This window comes from Galeopterus variegatus, unplaced genomic scaffold (assembly GCF_000696425.1).
Source record: "Galeopterus variegatus unplaced genomic scaffold, G_variegatus-3.0.2 Scaffold3707, whole genome shotgun sequence".
NCBI lineage: Eukaryota > Metazoa > Chordata > Mammalia > Dermoptera > Cynocephalidae > Galeopterus > Galeopterus variegatus.
This window is the reverse complement of record NW_007729818.1, coordinates 69,764-94,229: the sequence shown is the minus strand read 5'-3', so window position 1 is coordinate 94,229 and position 24,466 is coordinate 69,764. Positions and strand designations below refer to the sequence as shown.

The window sequence follows — 24,466 nt, the reverse complement described above, 5'->3', positions numbered from 1 at the left end:
GAAACAAGACCACTTAAGATATTAAGTGATTTAGAATAAGATCACAGAGTTTAGTCCCATAATCATTATATTCAATACAATTAGCCCAAACCACATCATCTTTGTATTTTTTCACTTTTTCAACAAATTGTAGGAGTATATTGTGCCAGTTACTTGCTAGTTACTATAGATAACCTGCAATAGTGGACTGAGAGACAGGATCTTCCCTGGTGGTATGTGCAAGGAGGTGACAAGTTCACTTGCATCCTCAAGGTCAGGTAGAGAGCATAAAGTAAATATTGACTCCCTCAAATTTAAGTTGATACAGTGGGGCTGACTACTGTTTTTCAGTTTCCTTTCTTGGAGGTTTACATGGCAGGTGACATTATGTATGCTTTGATTATTCCAAGGGCCTCAAATAGCTTCTTAGTCTCCTTTTTATAATTAGGAATGGTTTGAAGTAAAGAAGTGGGGTGGCCTCAATCTCTTAAAAAGTATTGGAAGTTTGGATTTACCTGATGAGATTTTTTTTTTCCCCTAATAGAGTCATTCAGAATAATTACTTCATTAACATCTAAAATTCTCAATAAGCATTACCTACAACAAATTGGGGAGCAAGAGTTTTAAAATCTGGCTCTTTTCTTCATCTCTTCTTAGTGTACACACCTTCTCTTCTCATCCAAATACGTACTATTTAGAATCCCCTTTGGCAATGTCTTAACAGAGTGAGTGCAGAAACTTTATAAATTGGGGTTTTTTTTGAAGATAGGTCTTCTCAGTTACTTCTTTCGGTGCCACCCTAAAGTAGCTGTATGAAGGTGATTGAGCAGTGAAGGCATGTATGAAAGGGAAGATGTTCAGTGGTTCTAAATGTGCATTGTGTCAAGTATAAAGCAGTGAGAACTTGCTGTATAAGAGAAAATTTGGAGGAAAAAAAAAGCCCAATAAGGATTCAAATGCAACGGGATGCTTGTTGTGATAGTGAACTCCCTGTCACTGGAGGTGCTGGAGCAGAGTCTCTGTCTCAGGGATGCTGTTGGAAGCACCCCAGCTATGGGTGGAAAACTGCACTTCTTGGGCCCAGTTCTTTACAGCCCATAAGAATAGTCATTCTTAGACTACTTTGGCATGCATTATTGTCAGAACTCTAGTTGTACTTGTCCAGTCACAATTATACAATGCTGTTTCACAATAAAAATTTCCCTAGTTAGGGGGCCGGCCCGGTGGCGCACTGCTACAGTGCGCTGCTTGGGAGCGCGGCGGTGCTCCCGCCGAGGGTTCGGATCCCACATACAGACCGGCCACTCACTGGCTGAGCGAGGTGCGGGTGCAACACCGAGGGTTGCGATCCGTTGCTGGTCACGAAAAAAGGCAAATAGGAAAAAAAAAAAAAAAAAAAAAAAAATTCCCTAATTAGATTGTAAGCTCTTCAAGGATAGGGATAATGTAAAAAACTTTTGAATGCCTACAGGTCTAGCTTTGTGCTAGGAACTCTTAATTCTTGATTTATTAATCATGTGCTTTTGATTTCTATTCAGTTTTGTTTGGAGGTAATGATTTTCAATTATATTGCTTTTAGAAATAAAAGACAAACTATTCTAGATGTCTTTATTTAGGAAGGGAAAATATTTTCACAAAGTATTAATATTTTTATTTGAAAATTGTCAGTGATATAAAATTGAGGGGACTATATAATTTGAATTCTCAAGCACCAGTAACTGAAAAAGTCTTGTTTAATACAATTGTTAAAGTGAGAGTTATCTATAGAAGAACAGTGGTTTAAAAGCTCTGGAGTAAACCAGGGAGCTGTTGAGGAGTTTTATTAAATTTTATTTTTTAGGCATTAAAGGTCTTTATGCCCTTCTCACTATGAATGCTTTATTTTGTTTATGCCCTTCTCACAATGAATGCTTTATTTTGTAAGCATAAGTTTTTGACAGCTTCAAAGATGAATAACTTTTAAAGAGTCAAGTTAACATCTTCTGTAGATATACTGAAAATTAATTTCTTGCTTAGACATAGTTTTAGAATCTCTGTACCTGTAGTAACTGATTACAGTAATATAAGTGAACCAGTTAAGTGTCTGAAATTGAATGCCATAGGACAATAATTTGGTTTCTCAAGTACAGATGTAGAGGATAGTGGAATTAATGACAAAGCCTTTTTCCTTAGTAGTGTTTGAAACTAAATACATTTTCAGGTAGTCTAATACCATTCTTACTAAGTGGCAGGAACTAAAATTTTGACATCTTAAAAGCTGACTCAATCCATTTCTTACAGAATTAAGACCACTATAAACCCTCAGAAGATTGAGCCTTGTTCAGTCCCTTGTCACTGTGGGAATTCCATGTGCAATAGTTGCACATATGGTCATTTTCATAAATGAGGATTTAGAAAATAGAATATAAAAAATAAGATTTACTACAAAAAGGCAAATCTTCTAAACGTCTAAGACATATGTCTGTAGTCTTTATAGACTATCCTTTCAAAAAATATTAATTTTTTAGGGGTGATTATTCCTATTATAAAAATATTTCCAATATTCTTAAAAACAATTTTCTTCACTAAAATACTCTACTTATAATGATTTGATATAACTTTAGATAAGAATCAACATGTAAAATGGGTTGCATCTGTACTGTATTTGGTTCATAAACTTGATTTTGACAGTTCTTGACTCTGGAATTACTAAATCATTTCTTAATCTAGTATGATAATACTTTTTGGATTATACAATATCCTTTTTAAAATAATGTATTCTTATAAAATATTTATTTCAGAGCCCAGCAACTTGACACTAAAATTTTACAGAGCGGAATCATATGCCGGTCTCCAAGAGTTTAAAGCAGCCATAGAAGATTTAAACGCAGTTCTCTTTCAATTTCCAAATTGGCCTGAGGTAAAATTACTGTTTACATTTGCATAAATTTTAAAACTATCTGTAGGGAACATGCATTCAATTATGGTTACAGGTTTTAACAACATGGATGGTTGACTTAAATAGTAGCATTCTAGGAATCTAGGGCCAATAGTTTGAGTGGATGAATATCATCTGACAATTTAAATTGTAAGAAACCTTTATTTCATAGCTAAAGAGCAAACTGAATTCATGGCACAGAAAAAAAGAGACATTATTATACAAAATTTCCACAAAGAAATACAACTTGGCTATATTGTGAAGGTAGATCCAAACTGGACTTTGATGGAGGTTTATTAATGGAAAAAGGATAGGTCCTAGAGGCTGGAAAATTGTTTGAGGCATTATAGGTAATTAGGCAATAATTTAATACAGAAGATGGGAGCAAAGCAAGTGTATTGCTTTGCCCGTACAGTTTTTAAAAAGACTCAAAGAATGTATTAACACATCAGTTTACTAATTCTCCTTTTTATCACATTGCCAGGGCAAATCACTCCATCTCCCATATGTGTTCTTTAAAGTGACTTTTTTTCCTCCATTCAAAACTGTGCCTTTGAGGACAGTGTAGTAAAGATGCCCTAAAAATTATAAATTAATAAGGAAAATGACACAAAATCCCATGATGGCATGATTGGTTAATACACAGCAAATATATATTAAGAATAAAATGGCAATGATCGGTATGGATAGCTTTAAAACTGTTAAAAAGAGAAGAACCCTCTAGACTTACCACTGAAGTGACGTAATCAGAAATGTGATTTTCTAGGGCCGGCCCGTGGCTCACTTGGGAGAGTGTGGTGCTATAACACCAAGGCCACGGGTTCGGATCCCATATAGGGATGGCCGGTTAGCTCACTTGGGAGAGCGTGGTGCTGACAACACCAAGTCAAGGGTTAAGATCCCCTTACTGGTCATCTTTAAAAAAAATAAATAAAAGAAATGTGATTTTCTTCAGCCATTGAAATGGCAGCTAAAAAACTGGTTGACAGAATATTCTTTGGGTTCCTCTGATATTATTTAATACTAATGGTTCTGTGGCTTTTAAAACCACATTTATTCTAAACACATAAGCAAAGCACATTTAAAGCTTACCAGTTGACACTTTGTTGGTAGACTAAGCCACAAACTGAATTTGGGGTTTATTAATGATAAGTAGTAGGGTTACAATTTTTGCCATAGAACTTGTTGAACACATATCATGAAGGAGAAAAATAAAAGACAAACTAAGGATTTTTGAAAAGTTTCATGTCTATGAGTACTTTTTAAATAAATAGCAGAGGCAGACATACATTCCTAATAACTTAGAAGACATTTACCATATTGCCCTGATTCTAAGATGAATAGTTTTTTTCACACTTTAATTTTTCTTTAATCTTGGTGCATCTTAAAGTCAGTATAATTCTACATATTATTTTTACCCCCCTGAAACAGCTGTTATTAAACCAGTGATCTTTAGATAAGTAATTTCTTAAAAGTTAGGTAACATGGTATTCCTAGTCTTGCCAAGCTCTGACTTGCTGTGGAACTTTGGGCAACTTACTGTCTGGGCCTCAGTTCCCAGACATTAGTGCTTCTCCAAAGTCGTGTGTAGATAAGCCTTTAAAATGTTTTGGCCTCAAAGTCATTCAGAGTTTCAAAATCAGCATTTCTGAGCAGACAATTGGTTTTTTTTCTTTACTTGATAATGATTTTTTAAAAAAATAATATTATTCATCAAAGTTTTGTATATGTCCTTTTATTGAAGGTCTACTTCAGGAAAGGAAAAGTACTCTTTGATGCTGGCTTTCTAGGTGATGCCTTACAACTGTTTCTTCAGTGCTTAGCTCTGGATGAAGATTTTGCACCTGCAAAGCTGCAAGTAGAAAAGGTAATCAGTTTACCAACTATACTAGTTCAAGGCAGAGCTGAGACACAGATTTTTATAAAAATGCTAATTAGAAAGTTGGAATAAGAATGTAAGAAGTAAATAAGTCTAATTTAGGTGTAATCTGACAGGTGGTTCTCAGGTTCATATAGTTTATTGAGTTCTTAGTAAAATCAAAACATTCCATTCACAGATATTTCAATGCAATATTTTTGCTTAGTTAATTGAGATTCCCTAAGAGTTTGTTCAATCTGAGCCAGACTGATGGTCCTTAATTACACAATTGCTGTCATGATGTTCCTGCTCAGGAATCTTTATTGGCCTGCCTTTCCCTTTCACTTCAGGTCTAAACTTGGCTTACTTTCCATGATTGCCAATCGTATTGCCCCAGTCAACTTGTTTTACTTTATTTTTCTCAATACTACATTATATCACTTTCTAAAGTTCATTCTGTTGTGTATTAGTAGGTGCTAATTTACTTTAAAAAAAAGGGGAGGGGTTTTCTTATCAAATGACTTCGGGAAACATTGAGTTAAACCAGGTTGAACAGGTTTCTTCAGAACTTCTCAGGGTTTTTGATATGCTGGCTTGAAAAAACAGCATTCTGAGCATTCAGCTCTTGTCAGACCTATTCATAGAGCATCTGGAAAGAATAGGGTCTTTGAAAAATTCTTTGAGAAAATCTAATGTAATACAAATTCAGGGTCTCAGTCATGGTGTTCTCATCAGTATTCTCAAAAGAGATTGGCTTTTTGTCAGAATCAGCAGGAGTGCATAAAAGATTCCTGGGCCCCGCTAACCACAGGCCTTTGGAATCAGAATCTCTGGAATTGGGGCAATAGTTAAATAAGCATCCCGGGAGATTCTTATGTACCCTGAAGTATGAGAACTTTGACATTTTTCTCAGATCCCAACTCTCTTAGGAATCCAGCTGACATTGGTATATCCTCTATGAGGTTTGTTTGTATGTACATGCTAGCTAGCCCCACTAATTTAACAAAAAAATGTTACTATTGTGTGTTTTCTGACTTTCATGTTTGTTAGTGTTATCTTTCTGGAGTTGTACATTTTCCATGCTGCTAGACATCCTATATTTCTCTAACTGCTTTAAAATATTTTGTTTTTCCCCATTGTGCTTTTTATAAATTGTGGTATAATTTATATATAATAAAATGCATGGATAATACAGTTGAGTTTGAGAAAAGTACACACCCATGTAACAGCACCCCAGTCAAAATAGAGAATGTTTCCATTGCTGAAGAAAGTTCCTTCATCTCCTTTGGAGTAAATCCTCCATCCCACTGCTTCCAGAGGCAAACACTGTTCATATTTCTAGTGTTGCCTATTCTAGAACTTTACATGAGTGGAATAACACAGTGTGTACTCCTTTTTTGTGTTTGGCTGTTTTTGCTCAACATAACAATTTTTGAGATACATCTAGTAATTTTTCCTTTTTTATTGTTGATTAAGTATTGCATTTGATGACATACCACAATTTATGGTATTCAGTAGTAGTGATTTTCATTTGTAATCTTTCCAGTTTGTTGTAATACAGCTGCCATGAACATTCTTGTACGAGTCATTTGTAGACATACGTTTTTACATCTCTTTGGTAAATACCAACAAGTAAAGTTGTTCTAACCTAGAACCCAGCAACTCTATTTCTAGCTATGTGTTTAAAAAATGTATTAAACACATACCTAGAACCCTAACGTAGAACCCAGCAACTTTACTGGTTTTTTAAGATCAGAGGAAATATAAAAATATATTTTTAAATATATAAAATATATATAAAAATATATATACTTTTTAAATTACAGAAAATATAAAAATATATAGTTTTTAAAATGTCTGTTTAATTAAATGGGGTATTGCTTGAGCACCTACCAAAGATGCACACCTTTATTGACATTATATATATTTCCTTATAATGATTTGTGAATTCTGATTTTTGTGTATTTGAGAGATAATATAGCTGAAAGAAAAACAAAACTTCCAAATTTAGACTTTAAGAAATGTTCTGCATAAATACCGCTTTTTTTTTTTTTGGCGGCTGGCTGGTATAGGGATTTGAACTCTTGAGCTTGATGTTACCAGCATCACGCTTTAACGAAGCAAGTAACCAACCCCAATACAGCTTTTTGACAACCAAAAAAAAAATCAGAATTCCTCTCATTTTCTTCTAGGGAGGTTCTTTCCTTATCAACCTACCCTGTTTCTTTGAGAGTTTTAGGTGTGTTCCTGATATAAGCACCCAGAAATTTTGATTTTCCAGCTGTTTCCCAGTTTAACTCCCAGCAAATATAGGGCAGCTACCGTTTGGTGCTCCCCAGCCAAGTGCTGGGCAGTGGTGACTGCCTACTCAGGTTAGTTGTTCAATGAGAAACTAAATTCAATATAAATACAGAGAATTTTAGAGTTTTGTAGTTAGAGGTCTAAGTGCTTTAGTTCACATAAACACTGTTCACATAAACACCAACCTGAAAATATGCATTGGTGGCAACTATAAACTATTTTGACGGGACAGAACTCACTAAGATCTCTTCTTTTTATAATTCTTACATTAAAAGATCAACCTTTACCTTAGGTACCTTTTCAGGTCATCATTCTAACCACTCCCATGCCTTCCTTTCAAAGTTTTGAATCATTTCTTTAAGGTGATTTGACCCCATTAAGGCACACTTTGGTTATGCAAGACTTTTTAATTTATTATATTACCTAATCGGTTACTCTCCTCATTAAAAATAGTATCTGCTACAGACTTTCTATAAATTCTTAAATACTAGGTAAATATATTAAATATTTTTAACCAAGAATTTTATATTTTCCATTACTTTTATAATATTTCTCTTATAGATTTTGTGTGATTTATTATCTCCTGAAAACTTAAAAGAAGACCTGAAAGAATCTTCCTGGAATGCATTACCGTGTATTAAAAATAAACCTTTTGGTTTCCCTTCAGTCATGGAAGAATCTCACTTTCCCAGTGAGCTTAGTCCAAAGCAGGTAAGGGGTTAGAAGAGATTACAATGGGTTTAGCATCTATTTCTTTACAAGTCAAGATCTTCACTTTCTTAGTTTCAAGTACTAGAATTTATTTAAATACTTTTAACCTGTTTAGTTGTCTTAATAGGATTTTGTCTGTAGGCTTTTATTTTTCACACCTTTTATGTAAAATATTTGCTCATTAATCACACTTTTGGATCACCTGAAATGTCAGAAAACTTTTAGTCTCTTAGAATATGTAGAGAATTATATTTATTTTAGTTTTCTCAGGGTAGGAACAACTATACTTATTTTAGCATAACTGCTTTTAAACCTCATTGTGGCATAAATCGGCTTTATTTCTAGGGCTGTATAAGTACTAGCAAAAGTCATTTACTTGCCAGGATTTTGGAATTGAAAGTGCTGTTAAATGAACATTAAGGTGAACATTATAAGGCGTTGAAATTTCATGTTTAATTCTTGGTGGGAGGAATAAAGGATAGTAAAGAATTACGGTTAGCTTTGTTTATTGTATTTTTGTAGAATGAAGAAGTATCTGAGGTCACTGCAGAGCCTGTCAAAGGAAGCTTAAGCCGTGCTCAGTCTGCACAGGCTATAAATTCAGCAGAAATGCCTGCCAGAGAGGATTGTTTAAAAAGAGTGTCCTCAGAACCTTTACTCTCTGTTGAAGAAAAAGGTGTTCTGCTGAAAAGAAAGTTGTCTCTTTTAGAACAGGATTTGATTGTAAATGAAGATGGAAGAAATAAGGTTAAAAAACAAGGAGGTAAAAATTTCACTATAATCTTATATAAAATAAATTTATTTATTCAGAATAGCCATTAAACTTTTTCCTAAAGAAGAAAACCCTGTTTGTTTTGCTAGAAACTTCCAATGAAGTCTGCATGTTTTCATTAGCTTATGGCAACATCCCAGAAGAATTAATAGATGTCTCAGATTTTGAGTGTTCTCTCTGCATGAGGTAAGTATATAAAATGTTATAGAAAATGAATATATTATATTAATATAAATAAAATACAGTGTAAATAAAGGTAATAATAGGCAATATTGTATCTTATGCTGCTATAACAGAATACCACAGACTGGGTATTTATGGTAAACAGAAATGTATTTGGCTTATGGTTTTGGAGTCTGGGAAGCCCAAGATTGCAGGGCCACATCTGGTCAGGGCCTTCTTGGTGCATCATCCCATGACAGAAGGGTAGAGGGGTAGAAGAGCACGCAGGAGAGAATGCAAGAGATGGAACTCACAGCCTCAAGCCTTTTTATAATGGGTATTATTCCCTTCATATGGGTGTTGCCCTCATGACCTAAACACCTCGCAGTAGGCCCCACCTCCTAGCACTGTTGCATTGGGGATTAAGTTTCCAGTACGTGCTTTTTGGGGTCACATTCAGGCCATAGCATAAAGTGACAGAATACTGGACTAAAAAGATAGGAGTTTTTGTTATTTTGTACATTGGGCTAACAACTGAATCTCTGAACCTCAGTTCTCCCTATTTAGAAAATGGGGTCATTATTTGCATAGTCTATATCACAGTGTTGTGAGAGTCCAATGGCTTATGTAAAAAAGATTGTGGGAAATTGTAAGGTACTATGAAGTTTATAGGTATTATTATTGAAAGTTGGATGTATTCATGCTTTTAGATTTAGGCAAGAATTCTAATTATATATTTTATGTATATGAGTCTATCTTGTTTATGTATATGAACCATAAAATCCTTTTTAAGTAACATTGGATAAGGATTTCCAGAATGCTTGTAATTCTAAAAGACTGGAATATTTGAAAGAACATTTCTCATTTACATAAATTGTGGTAGTATCAAAGGATTCATGAAGAGTCAGGAGGCCTGGTGCTGGTCAGACTAGGCTAGTAGTACAAGTTGTATTACTGAGCACGTCTCTTAAGTCTGAGCCTTAATTTCTTCATCTGTGAGGTAAGGGGATTAGACCAGATGATTTCTAAAGTACCTTTATAACTCTTAACAATATTCCTAAGAAATCCAGAAGTATCACGTTTCAAGAAATAATTGTAAAGTAAGTAAAATTAGTTTTTCCACATTGTTTGAGTATTACGTTTAGTATTAAGCCTAATATTTCTTTAGGATTCAACTGTAATATTTATTAGATTATTCTTTTTTATGAATTTTATATAGTAAGGTTTTTATAAGCCTATTAAGAGAACCATTTTTAAGTTGATGATTAAATGGGAATCTAAAGGCTGTACAGAAGCTAATTAGTAATTATTAATGATACGTTGATATATTTTACATTATTTTATACTAAATCTTTGAAATCTGAAGTGTATTTTACATTTATTGCACATCTCAGTTTGAACTAACCACATTTCAAGTGCTTAGTAGCTGCACGTGTCCAGTGGCTATTGTGTTAATACAGCTCTATGCCCTGGGCATGGTATCTCTGTTGGTGAAGACCTTTTAAAAGGTTCAAGAGGGTATTATTACATTTATTGCTGCCCCTTCTCTCCTCTCCTGCCTGTTAGGCCCTTCTTCCTTCTCTAAAGAGAGATTAGTGTTATGGTTCCATTATTAGTTCAAGCTTTTCCAATGGATAGTTAAATGTGAAAACTAACATGTATTTTTTATTTCAGGTTGTTTTTTGAGCCAGTAACAACCCCTTGTGGACATTCATTCTGTAAGAATTGTCTTGAGCGTTGTTTAGATCATGCACCATATTGTCCCCTTTGCAAAGAAAGCTTAAAAGAGGTAAGTATTTGTACATGTATCTGTTCATTGGTCTTAAATTTGGCAACATTCTTTTAATAAAAGGGAGTATGGTTAAAGATAGGTTCAGTTTTGATGATGACAGTATTGGGGAAACCCCACTTCTCTTCTTTCCATCCTCAATAATAGGCCAGATTTGAGGCCTATTACAGCTCCCTTCACATCTAGAACAACTTTATCCAGTAGAACTTTCTGCATTGGTGGAAATGCTTTATATCTGCTGTCCAGTATGATAGCCAATAACCACGCATGGCTATTAACCACTTGAGATGTGGTTAGTGTGACTGGGGAACTGTATTTTTAATTTCATTTAATTAACTTTAAGTAAGTACATGTGACTGGTGGCTACCACATTAGACATTGCAACTCTAGAAAGTGGTAGACTGGAAAGAAGAGAGGGAAGCACAGATTTCCCACATCCTTTCTCATAGAGTCAGTGATCAGTGCAAATAACCTGTGATAGGAATATAGCTAGATCTCAGTGGGTGTCTTCTGTGTCTGATGGGAGGACAGCACCCACCCAATCATGCTTGAGTGACTGGCGATCTCCTAAGGTGAAACTAAAGCCTTATGAAGCTGAGTGGCAATTGCAGTTGTAGCACTGGTCAGGGAAAGTGATTCTGTTTCTGGCGATTGACAGGATTGTTTAAAGAAAAAAGTGTCTTCCAAATATGAATAAAAAATTAATAAAACTATTTTGAATATACTTACTATTTCCTGTATAGAAAACCCAACTCTGCATAGATACCATAATAGCATATGTGTATTGTTACATATGATATATGTCTTATACATATAACAAAATGATATGTAAAACAAAACCATATACCGAATGTTTGCAAAGTCAAGAAACATAAGATAAACTTATTCTTAAAGAATTTGTTAGTTATATTTTTCAACTAGTATGCTCTATGCTTTCAGGTGAAGTACACCAAACATGCTGTTTTTACAGACTTTATAGATACTCTCTAGCAGAATAATTATGCCTTTTTTCAGATTAACTTATTAGGTCCATTACTTTAATTTAGAGATATTTTATCTTAAAAAATATGTGGAGTTTGAAGAAAAATATATTAAGCATATTATTTCAAAATTTAACTATTTAAAATGTACTATTTAAAAATGTCTGTTTTGTGTCCAACTTTGAAGGTACCTTCTGTAATATAATTTGTAAAATCTAAATATATAATATATAATCTTTTTTTTTTTTGTCGTGACCGGCAACGGATCGCAACCCTCAGTGTCACGCCCGTACCGGACCAGGACCGGCAATGGGATCGCAACCCTCGGTGTTGCTCCCGCGCCTCGCTCAGCCAGTGAGCGGCCGGTCTGTATGTGGGATCCAAACCCTCGGCGGGAGCGCCGCCGCGCTTCCCAAGCGGCGCACTGTAGCAGTGCACCACCGGGCCGGCCCTATAATATATAATCTTAAAAAATATTGGTACTCTGTATTTTTACGTTTTTCCCACTTATCATTTTAGTTTGCTCACTTTTTTCCATTTAAATGTCTTTTAAAAGACATGATTTTTATAGCAGCATAATAGTCCAATGACTTAACAATTCCCTATTGTTGGGTGTTGTCAGTTGTTTCTCTCTTTTTTTATATACCATACTTATGTGAATGTTATTTTAAATTAATGATTGTATACATCTTTGACTATTTCCTTAGGTTAAATTCCTGGGAAGTGAATTACTGGATCAAAGGCCATATGTTTATAAAGCTCTTAAAACCAATTGCCAGCTTGCCTAGCCACCCAGGAATGTTACAGATTTAGATTCCTATCAGTAATGTAGGAGAGGCCGAATTTCCCCAAATTCAATTACATGGGCATTAAATTTCAAACATCTTTATTAATGTAATAGAAAATGGTAATAAGATTGCTTTTATAATGTCTATAATTTGATTAGTTGTGTGATAAACTCTTAAGTTATCTGTGTACATATTATCTGTTCAAAGATACCTCTCTCCAGTCTATCGCCCAGTGGTTCTCAAAGTATGCTCCCCTGACCAGCTGTATCTGTCACCTGAGTGCTTGTTAGAAATACAAATTCTCTGACCCGATTCCATGTCCACTAAACAGAAACTCTGGGGTGAACCTCAGCAATCTGTATTTTAACAAGCCCTGATTTCAGGCTAAAGTTTGAAAAGCACTACTGTGACCAATTTCCCAACCTTTTGCATTTCCTAATCTATTCTTCATTAGATAATGATGAAACCTTTGTTTTTGCTGGCTCTACGGATTATATGTAAGAGTAAAAGGATAGCTTCTTTTTATCTTATGATTGTCTCCCCAAGAGTTTTTCCTCACTAATTTTATTAAATAAATATGTATTGGACATTTTCTCTGTACAAAGGTCTGTGTACACACTCTGATCTTGTCTCTGGCCCTAAGCAATTTTCAGTTTATTTACAGAGCTGTAATGTGCCTGTTTCCATATTATAATATAGTGCAGGGTATAGTAAGTTCCTTTTATGTGCTAAAGGCAGTAAAAATATAGGGTTCTAGGGAGACAGAAAATAATTAGGGAAGGCTTTATGAAAAAGGTAAAATTGGAGCCAGGCTTTGAAGGATAGATAGGTTTTTCATAGGCGCTAGTGAGACAGATGGCTTTTATCATTTAGAATAGTGAATGACACAAAAATGCATGAGGATAATAATTTTTAGAGTATTTAGGAAATAGCGTAAATACGCCTTTTTATATAGAGTTGGAGTTGATGGGTCATATAGAAAAAACAATATTTTGATAAGGGTCTGAGTGATAGTGGGTGACAGTGGAAGGAAAATCTGAGAGAAAAATTAAAGAGACTTTGTCTCTGAAATTAGGAAGAAAAAGAGAATAGTTTTGCTTTTCTTAAGTAACTAAGGCAAATGCATTATTTTCTTTATTCCTTATCTTCTTTTTGTTTCTCAGTTAAAACAGTAGTTTCAGTACCCATGAGCTGTCAGATATAAGTTGGCCTTTGTTGTGGGAGATAGCAGGGGCAGGGCTGATTGCTGCTAATAAAGGATTTGTGATCATAGCAAGAAAGGGTTCTTATGTACAATGACTGGTTCAAGTTGCAGCCCCCTATCTTCAATGCTCTTGAGCAAAGCCTTAGACAAGTTTGTTTAGCATCATCCATTGTAATGTTTCCCCTCACTAATTAAATTAATTCGGAATCGACTGTGTAAATATGTGATAAAGGCTGTAATACATCAGTTAAACTGTTTTGCCTGTTTTATACTGTAGGAAAACAACTACTGGAATGTAAAATAATATTGTCTTTTAGTATCTAGCAGATAGGAGGTACTGTGTCACACAGCTGTTGGAAGAATTAATAGTGAAGTATCTGCCTGATGAACTGTCTGAGAGAAAAAAAATATATGATGAAGAAACTGCTGAACTCTCACAGTAAGTTTCTTCTCATAAAAATTAACTGAGTCAAATTACAAACTACCACCCTTTAAAATAGTGAGGAGAAATCTTCTCACAGCAAGCTGGCTCCTGTCTTTTGTTCAGAAACTCAGTCTAGTCAAAGGTATATTTTAAACAAATACTGGTCAGTTTCCCTGTGCTCTACAGACACTCTTCTATAAAAGGTCATTTGGTAACATCCAAATGTTCTGTAGGGCATCGTTGACTCAGCTCTTTGGGCTGAAGCAGTATTTTAGGTGGGGGAGGAATTTCCTACAGTGACATCAGGCAGTGGATTGGGAAATAGAGAGGTGGAGCTGGTGGAGTGACACTGATTACCATCAACACTCATGTGTCGTGGTGGGGGGGGGGGGGGTTGAGGATAAATGAGATTAGCAGGAGATTTCTGGTCAACTGAAATTTTGGAAGGGGACTGAATTTGGAAGGGGTGACCTAGGGGCCAATTAATGAAAATGCTGAGAGTTAATGTCAGGAAAAGGAAAACCGTCCTGAGGTAACTTTGGGGGGGGGGGGGGGAGGTTGAGGATAAATGAGATTAGCAGGAGATTTCTGGTCAACTGAAATTTTGGAAGGGGACTGAATTTGGAAGGGGTGACCTAGGGGCCAATTAATGAAAATGCTGAGAGTTAATGTCAGGAAAAGGAAAACCGTCCTGAGGTAACTTTGAGATTTAGTAGTACGTACCATTATAAGAGAATCTGATAACTAAGTGGAGCTGGATAGGTTGGCCGCCTCTGCCCAGTACGCCTTTCTTGTACTTTTCTTCCTTTCTTTTTCTTTAATATCTTTCCCTCTTTGGCCAGTCACTTGGGTGTCTTTAAATTTCTTTCACAAGTTTTTAATTTCTTAATTCTGCTTTTTTCACTTTCTTTTAACACACTAAAGAACAAAATCGTAATTTTCATATGCTGTTTTTATTTAACAACCTTTTGTTTCCATTATTCAAAATATAAACTGAACACTTTATATTTCTCACTTTCTAAAAAAAATTGTGTCTGTAGACTTTTCTTTTTCAATATGTGCTCATCAGATGTCTTCAATGGGCCAGTGGCCTTCAATACAAGAAAGATTTCCAATCTCTTCTTTACAGAAATAAGTTGATTTGTTTTCCCATGGCATTGATATTTTATTGTGTGATTTTATGATAGAAAATATTCTGATAAGGATTATGAACTTTTTTGATCAACACCGGAAGAGCTAGATTTAAGAAAGCTGCAGTTATAGTCCTGAAGTCTTAAACGTAGTGATATAACCAGACCACCCCAGAAGAGCGGTCCACAGAAGAGCAGTGGATGCGGATGACGATCTGTAGTCGTGATCTGTAGTAACGTGAAAAAAGCTGAGGGGGATGAAGAGAAGCTTGAAGGAATCTCACCGCTTACTGATGGAGCTATTTTTGAAACATGTATTTTAAACATGTTTTTATTAAATATTATGTTTACCTAAGTAATTTGTCATTTTGAAGAAAAACTGAAAATATAAATGAGCAGGAAAAAAAAAGCCGTAATCTACAACCCAAAGAGAATCACCATTGGTATTTTGGCATATATCCTTCCAGACTTTAATATATAAATTTATATTTTACACAGAGATGGGACCATATATTCATGTTATTATGTAATCTTATTAAACATTTTTCCTATGTCAATATTGTACACATCATGTTTTACTGGAAACGTATTCCATTTTATGGATGTACCATAATTTATTTTTCTAGTCTCCTCTTTCTGCTTTTAAGTTTTCACTGCTACCCACAGTGCTACAATGAACATTTGTAGATACTTGTGGAGTTATTTCTGAAAGTAAGCCTGTTGGTTCCAAGGACATGAACATTTCCTATTGAAAACTAAGGTTTCTGATGTACATAGCCAAATTCTTCTTTGATATGGTTGTACAATTTCACAGTGTCCCCCACACTGCCAGTTTTTCCACATACCTTTGCCAAAACTGGGCATTGCCTTTATTCTTTTCTTACTTTCTACCTATCTGGCAATGAAAAATGTTATTTCCCCAGATTGTTTTTTTATAGTGAGTTTGAAAATATTGTAACGTCTAAGAATTTTTAATTACTTTTCGTCTATTATGGGAGCTTATATTTTCTTATTGTTACCTCAGAGTAACTATTGTTTTATGGTTAACAGATATTAACTGTGTCATACGTTACAAATATTTTAAACAGATTTTTAATATAAAATATTGGTTGTAATAAGTTCCCTTTTGAATCATAAAGATGCATAGCTCTGTAGGATAACCTGGTTTCTCAAAATTCAGACTTACTGTTATAAATAAGAGGATCACAAACAGATTTTTAGTATTAATGTTGCATCAGTATGAGTTTAATGAAGGAGGTGCTGATTCTTGTTCTTGCCAAGAATAAAGACCACCTTATTTAGAATTAGTTTCTTTTTTTTAACATTAATTTATTACTGTTGTAAACTTTACTCATTTTTGTTGTATGTTCTGATCTATACTGATGAAACTTTGTCTCCTTCAGCTTGACCAAGAATGTTCCAATATTTGTTTGTACTATGGCCTACCCCACTGTGCCTTGCCCTCTTCATGTGTTTGAGCCAAGATACAGATTGATGATTCGAAGAAGTATACAAACTGGAACCAAACAGTTTGGGATGTGTGTCAGTGATAAACAGAATAGGTATGCCTTCTGTGAACTTAAGTATTTGTATTTACTTTGGAACTTTCTTTGAATATGGATGAGAACTTGCATGCTTGTGCTTGAACTTTGGTACTAATTAGTTTTTCTTTTAGTTTTGCAGATTATGGCTGTATGTTACAAATTAGAAATGTACATTTCTTACCTGATGGAAGGTCTGTGGTTGATACAGTTGGAGGAAAGCGGTTTAGGGTTTTAAAAAGAGGAATGAAAGATGGATATTGCACTGCAGACATTGAATATCTGGAAGATGTTAAGGTATTAAAAAATGTTCTTTTGCAGCACACTTTGGTATACTCTGTGCCAGGGATCGGTACAGACATAGAGGCTGATACTTTCCAGGCACATGGACTAGTTCTTCCTATAAGAGATCCTCATCGCTGCTACTTATGAGAATTAGCTCCAAGTTATTTTTCTTATTTTGCTCTTAAATCATTCTGCATTAAAAGAAAACTTGGAAGACTAGAACCTAGATTCTTTTCATTTTTAAAGGCTTAACAGCCAACACAGTGCCCAGAATGTATGTGTGCATATGTATACATGTGTATGGTACGTACTTAACAATAGCTGTTGACTAAATTGAATTTCCAACCTGTCTAAGTTTTGAGAAGTTGCCCATCTCTGCTCTGTTTTATTGAATTTAGTAGTAGTCAAATCAAGAGACTGAAATTTGATGTAAAGGTAAACATAAAATCCTTTAAGAATTGTTCTGTATAATAAGATTGTTCCTGTGCCTAAGATAACCTTAATGATGGAATAGATACAATTGTATGCTCTTTTTAAAACTCTAGGGCATCACAGATAAAGCACCCTCAGTATACATATTGTGATATCTTTCCTGTGTAGGGATATTGTGACACCTTTCTTAGATAGGGTTAATATGGCCCTTTTGATGTTTCCAGTATCTAATTTGCCAACTGCTATTAGTTCAAGTACCAGAAAAACTTGTGGTACTATCAATATGAAATTGAAGGCAATTTCTTTTGGAAAGGCAGTATGAAATTGTACATCTTATACCATCACTTGTTCATTGATCTTTTTAGGCCCTTCATTTCAATCAACATTTATTGAATGTTAGCATTAGGCATTTTCACAATTCTGTGAAATAGTTAGCAGATGGGGAAGGTACAATTCAAAAGTATTAATTTGCCAAAGATCCTATACGTAGTGTAACAAAAATGATTTTAAGCCAGTTCTTTGATTCCTGATTCTGTGCTTTATTGTTATACCATATTGCCTGTCTGCTGATAAACTTGATTAGTCTGATACTGTCTGTCCTGTCTTATTAATAAAGGTGCTATGGGGGTGCTTTGCTTTTTGCAGTAGGCCAAAAGTATTGTGTGAGTCGAAATTTTGAGTTGATTGATATAGTCTATGCCTTGGGCATCCTTGGTTAATGGAATCATTTGCTAAAGGCAATGTTCTTTGTAAAACTAATAACCCTATTTTAATTTCATGTAAATTAACATCTTCATATATTAGGTTTGATGACAAAATTCTTTGAGCATGTGTCTAAATATATATGACGATATATATATGAATATAAATATAGACAATAGGATAGAATATTGAAAGTATTATGGGTTTGATGTTTAGAAGATTGAGTTCTCTTTGTCTTTATGGTCGTAGAAATGTCTAGTAAGTTTTCCTCATCTGAGAGTCTATCTGAATAACGATCTGTCAATTCTGGAAAAACTTCTTAAATTTGTTTTTTATCAAAGTATTTTTTTTCTTATTCTTTTTTCTGTGACTTCAAATGAAATTTTTAAGTTCTGTTATGTTATTATAGTAAAGTTTTTTTGTTGTTGTTTTGTGTTTTGGCAACTGGTTAGTACAGGGATCTGAACACTTGACCTTGGTGTTATAACACTATGCTCTAACCAACTGAGCTAACTGGCCAGCCCTTCAGTAAAGTTTTAAAAACGTTAAAAGCTTGCTTTTAAAATTGCTGCCTACTTTTTGTCCAGTTCCTTTTTCCATCTCCGACTCTTATAATTCTTAACATTCCTTGTTTACTAGAGCCCATGGTTTGTTTCCTTGAATTTGTGAGGGTGCAACCAGATGCTTTCTTTTCTTTTTTATGACTTAACAAGTCACATGTTTATTTGCTCATATCATATCCAGTATATATTAGCAGGGGACTGAATCTTGTATAGTCATTCCAAAACCAGAAGTCTTTAGTCGTATAGCTCCTCTATATTTAAATTTATTTTTATTGTGATAAAATATAAATAACATAAAATTTACCATTTTAATCATTTTTAATTTCAGTGGCATTAAGTACATTCACATTGTGCAAAAAGCACGTGCTTTTTAAACTTCGGTTTAAATTTTCATTTCAAATCTTTCTAAAGTAAAAAGTATGTTCTTTTGTCTCTTCTGTGCTATTGTCTTACCTTCTACACTCAAAATGTTTTCAGAGTCCCTTTGTTGTTTTTATATTAGTCATCCCTGAATTACGAAAGGCTGAGTCAGGCCTGGTACTTGTTCAGATGAGTTAATGTATATGAAACAGAGCACTTCCTGGCTCGTAGCAAGTGGGATAGAAGGATATATCAGAGAAATTAATATAAGATGGATATGTTAACTGTAGATCTTCCCGCCTGTGTTTTGTGAGACTGCTTTTCTGAGGCTGGAAGACTGATACATTTAATTTTACATTTGCAGTTTGGTGATCCAGTAGTCTAACGGGTGCACAGAGGAGTTATGGAGGTAGCCAAGCCTTGGCCTTTACAACAGGAGAAGTTTATCATCGTATATTCTTTACCTTTTGACTTATTGGCTGTATATGCTAAGTTCCTTGCTGTGGTTTTCTGTTTTTTGTGTTTTGATCCACTTCCCTTGTAAAAGATATAATTGTGCCTGTTCCCCTGCTGTTACTCCTTTCTGCCATGTTGCCTGCACTCTGACCTCCCATCTTTCCTTTTTTTGTAGTAACTGTCTTCTTCAACTTTTTTGTTCCGTGGCTTTCAAAAGCTGTTGATCCATAAAGACAAAGGGAATTCCAAATTTGCGTAGACCTCTGAACCAGAACTCTCTCAGTGGTACTCCTGCCAGTCGGGGGCTATTAGTAGGGTTCTGTAATATTCCAATGTTAAGTCAGCAATGTAGACAGAGATCAGGCCTTGCTATCTTTTTTTAGTCTAGTCGATTAGCACTATGTGAAGGAAAAATGTATGATATTATAGCATTAGAATAATACTCTTTGATAATCCAGCACTGAAATAGGTATTCCCCTATCTTTATGATGCCTGTTGTCATTTCTGTAGGGTTGTGATTTGGACAGGTAGATTTGACACAGAAATTTAACTGACTGTTGTACTTCTAGGTTGAGAATGAAGAAGAGACAAAGAATCTCAGAGACCTTCATGATTTGGTATATTCTCAAGCCTGCAGCTGGTTTCAGAATTTGAGAGACAGATTTCGAAGCCAAATTCTTCAGCACTTTGGATCAATGCCTGAGAGGGAGGAAAACCTCCAGGTATGATAGCTTTGATATTGCATCTAAAAGTCTCACTTTTTTGTAAACCCAGATAAGTATAGTTTTCAGTTTTTTTTCATTTTCATTTTTTGCCCTGTCTTTAGCATCATGACCATATTCTCTAGGACAGTGGTATCCACTACATTAAATACAAGTAGAGAATAGAAATAGGTGTCAGCTGAGGTGCCTATAGGAGAGAGTGCCAGAGAGGGAGAAAGTCCTTAACTGAAGATTTTCTAGAAGGAGGGATAAGGAATTTAATGGGATGTTACCATCTAGTAAACTGTGACTGTGAGACCACTGTGCCTTTGAGACTGTCAGTTATTGCTGTTACTCTTTGACTATTGAGAGATGTATCATTTTCTGTATTTTAAAAAAATCTTTGTCAGCTCTCCTTTTATCTGCAACATTTTACCCTACCACTTCAATCCATTTTTGTCTCTCCATGCCTAATACTTCTCATGAAACTATGATTCTTATGATCTTGCTCAGGTACTTAGCATTTATATATAAGCTTAATCTAATTAACATGTATCAGGCACTTTCTGTGCAAGCAGATCTGTGTAGTAGGCACTGCAAAAGGCATAAAAGAAGAGACCTTACCTGGAAAATCTGATTATAGACTCATCAAAGCACTGACTTTTAGACATAAGCATTTTGAGTTGAATTGAAGAAAATGTTTGTGGTCAGGTGTGATAGATTTCTTAAGTGGCTTTAGATAAATATATGAAGATGGAGGGAGAATAGATTCCACTGTGCACACTGCCCCTCATTCCAGTTTTCAGATGTTGGTATGAGTATGTTTGAATCTCAGTTTGGTCCTTTACCTGAACTTGAAATTTCAACATCAAGCCATCTCCAAATTGTGTACTCATTCTGTCTAGCGTATTATCAGTTGCCACATGTATGATTTATCCTAGTTACCTGAATCTGATTAAACTTGATAGAAATAGGCTTGGATAAGAAGGAAATTGAATAAGTAAATTTTAAATGTTAATAAAGTAGCTTATAGAAAAATGCAACATACAGCCCTGTCACTTGATCACCCTTGCCTATTATTATGCAGTCCTCTACCACTGTTTTCTGTTAGTAATATTGTGTAAGTCAGGATTCGGTCAGGAAAACAAGAGCAGCCACTCTACGAATTCCAGGAACGAAGGATTTAATGTAGGAGGTAGCGTTTACACACTAGTTGAGAGAGCTGTAGGGTGAAGGGCAGGGGCGTCACCAACAGAGGCAAGGAAATGTGCCACCGCAGGTCTCTGCCTGATGGTGCTTCTCAAGACTTTGTGGGGATGCGGCTATAATTCTTAGGAATCCTGGGGAGTCCCCACCAGCATCTCAGTCTATAGCAGGAGAGCAAGTGGTTTTCAAGAATTCTTGGAAAGCTGCTATTTACACTTTGCAACAGTCTGCAGAGAATAAAGCCTTCTTTTCCAACTTCCAAATCTCACAAGAGTGTCTTTCACTGGCCATGTCCAACCTGGAACCACGTGGGGGAGGGGATTCTGGGAAATGTAGTTTCTGACGTCTCTGGAATGCAGGAGGTGGTAGTGAGGCTGAGTTGAGAACAGACAGTATACACAGATGTAGAAATCTAACTTGATTCTAAAGGTAGCTTACTGAGATCAACACTTTTGTCATACTTCTTCTTGTCAGTCTGAAACTACGTGTTTCAGGTCCAATTAAAGCAATTCAATGTGCAGTAAAGGTCACTTACAAATTTTTAAATGTAAATTTCTAGTCCTTTTAATAACCAGTAGTCAGCCCTTGCAAAATCAGAGGGACATCTTTGCTGGAGATACAGGGTACTTCAAAAACTTCATGGAAAGATTTGTATTAGCTTTTTTTTTTTTTTTTGTCTTTTTTCCGTGTCCGGCAACGGATCGCAACCCTCAGTGTTGCCCCCGTACCGGACTGGGGACCGGCGACGGGATCGCAAGCCTCGGCGTTGCTCCCGCGCCTCGCTCAGCCAGTGAGCGGGAGCCGGTCTGTACGTGGGATCCGAACCCTCGGACGGGAGCGCCGCCACGCTTCCCAAGCGGCGCACTATCCAGTGCGCCACCGGGCCGGCCCCTGTATTATCTTTTAATTCCATTTTTCCACAATTTTTTTTGAAGTATCCTCGTATGTTTATTTTTCAAATTAAACTTTCTTACATCTTTTCTAGGATTCAATAATATTTTGAAGAAATTTTAAAATATCGATTAACTTTCTTAATGCTTTAAAATGTATTTTAAGAAAGTGGCTCTCAACTAGGGGCAGTTTTGCCACCATGGGACATTTGTCACTATCTGGAGACATTTTTGGCTGTTGTATCTGGGGGGGTGCTACTGCCATCTAGTGGATAGAGGTCAGGGATGCTGCAAAATGTGCTTCTATACATAGGACAGCCTCACACAACAAAGAACTATCTGGCCCAGAATGTTAGTAGCCTGTGGTTGAGAAACGCTACTGTAAGGCAGTGTAGTACAGAGGAAAGAGTGTTGGTTGTGGAATAAGGTTTGGATTTGAATCTTGGCTCTGTCACATATGAGCTGAGAGATCTTGGACAATTTGCCTGACATTTCTGAGCTTCAGTTTCCCCATTTTATGTGGGCATAATAATAGCCTACCTTAGATGATTGTTAAGGAAATTTGAGATAGGACCTGGCACATAGTAAAATACTCAAAAAATAGCTTTTTGGTGGGTTGTTACATAAATACTTGTTTTATTGATACTATAAACTCTTGATTATTTTTAGGCAACCCCTAATGGACCTGCGTGGTGTTGGTGGCTTCTTGCAGTTCTTCCTGTAGATCCCCGATATCAGCTGTCAGTTTTATCAATGAAGTCTTTGAAAGAACGGTTGACCAAGATACAGCATATACTGACCTATTTTTCTAGAGACCAATCTAAGTAACTAACTGCTTGGATTTCCCTTTAAGGTTACCTTAATCTGGCTGTGTTGACGGCCAGATTGTCTGCTGCCTTTGCACATCCAGTGCTGGTTTGAGAAATGTAATGAAACTTTTTTTTTTCTTCAACCTCCTGAATCATGTGGTTCTGCAAATGAATACCTTCAACTAGGATTAGACCACTTAAGAACTTGCACAGAAAAACACGCACTGAATGTGTGTTAAACCTCTACATTGTGATGAAGTTGCACTATGTACCATATTCTAAAATGAAATAAGAACTTTGTGTATGTATGTGGAGTGCGTGTGTGTGCGTATGGGTAGTATGTGTGCATTTTCTCTGGCTTTAAAATTTTAGAAGAATAAAAAAAGCCATAGAGAGCAGAACTTGCCGAGGGTCATTTTTTGCCCAAGTTTACAACAGCAGCGATACAAGTTGTTTGCAAATTAAATTTTGCCTCAGATTTATCTGTCCTAATGCTTATATTTGCACAAGTATGTAAAATATGGTATTGAGTATCATTCTTTGTTGGAAATACTGCTCTTGCTGAACCGTCTTGACCATTGACTATGAATGACACAGTTTCTTATTTATGTAAATACTTGCATCACAGTGGCCCACAGGCATTGGATGCAGAACCTAGAGCCAGTTTTCAGGAACAATTGTAAACCTGACATGGTACTGTGCATCTCTATTCATAAAATACTTAAAACTGTGAAAATATGGTTTACATTTAATTGTACATAAAGGCAAATGGAGAACTCAATTCAGTACCAGTTAGTTTGTACATTTTAGGGGGCTTTTCACATTAACTGCCCATCTATGTAATTTATAGTTTGACATGAAATGTTTGTTTGAAAAAATTACATAGTATAAACCCATTAAGGATCTGGGGAAGGAACATGTTTAATGTAAGAACCAAGCTTTTAAAGTTTGTTTTGTTTTTTAATTCTGGTCTTGGTGCAAACGTTAGTTATGCCTTATTCATATCACAATTAGATCACCATGCTGTGACATGGTGTATATTCATGCTGCCCTAGGTACTTTTGTAATTATTTGTTGCAAAGTTGTGACTGCCCCTATTAACTTTCTTTTATGTAAGTAATTTGTAAAAGTTTCTTAAGAATTTTGCTTTTGCTTATTTAATTTTGAATAAAAGCTAAATTCATAATACTTTCTCTTCTTAAATTTTAGGTCAATGTCAAAAAAAAGATCAGTGGAGGAACCAAACTGCATATAGTAAAGAACAGATTATGTTTTGTGGCATGAGATATAAGCTCTGGTTTCCAAAATACTTCTTTTGGTCATATTTTGAGGAAAAAAATGCAGTGGTCTTAGGAGGCTAGAACCATCCTCTAAAGCATTATTTTTAAATCCTTTAAAAATTGATGTCCCTTTAAGAAAAAGATAAAATTCTTACATTCATTCTACACCATTTGAGATTCCTCTTTGTTACACGAACTTGGTCATTTCTGCCCCCCAATTTCCCAG

General features: G+C 35.4%; 1 protein-coding gene across 1 annotated transcript; it reads left to right on the top strand.

The window, feature by feature from the left end:
• The first annotated feature begins 2,810 nt into the window (after positions 1-2,810).
• On the top strand, positions 2,811-24,148 carry LONRF1 (LON peptidase N-terminal domain and ring finger 1). Its single transcript, XM_008585775.1, is given in 12 exon segments — positions 2,811-2,878; positions 4,641-4,675; positions 4,678-4,763; positions 7,617-7,766; positions 8,289-8,529; positions 8,628-8,724; positions 10,375-10,489; positions 13,779-13,900; positions 16,419-16,577; positions 16,691-16,853; positions 19,924-20,076; positions 22,821-24,148. Coding segments are annotated over 11 exon segments (1,449 nt in total). The 5' UTR covers positions 2,811-2,878; positions 4,641-4,671; the 3' UTR covers positions 22,980-24,148.
• Positions 24,149-24,466: the final 318 nt, after the last annotated feature.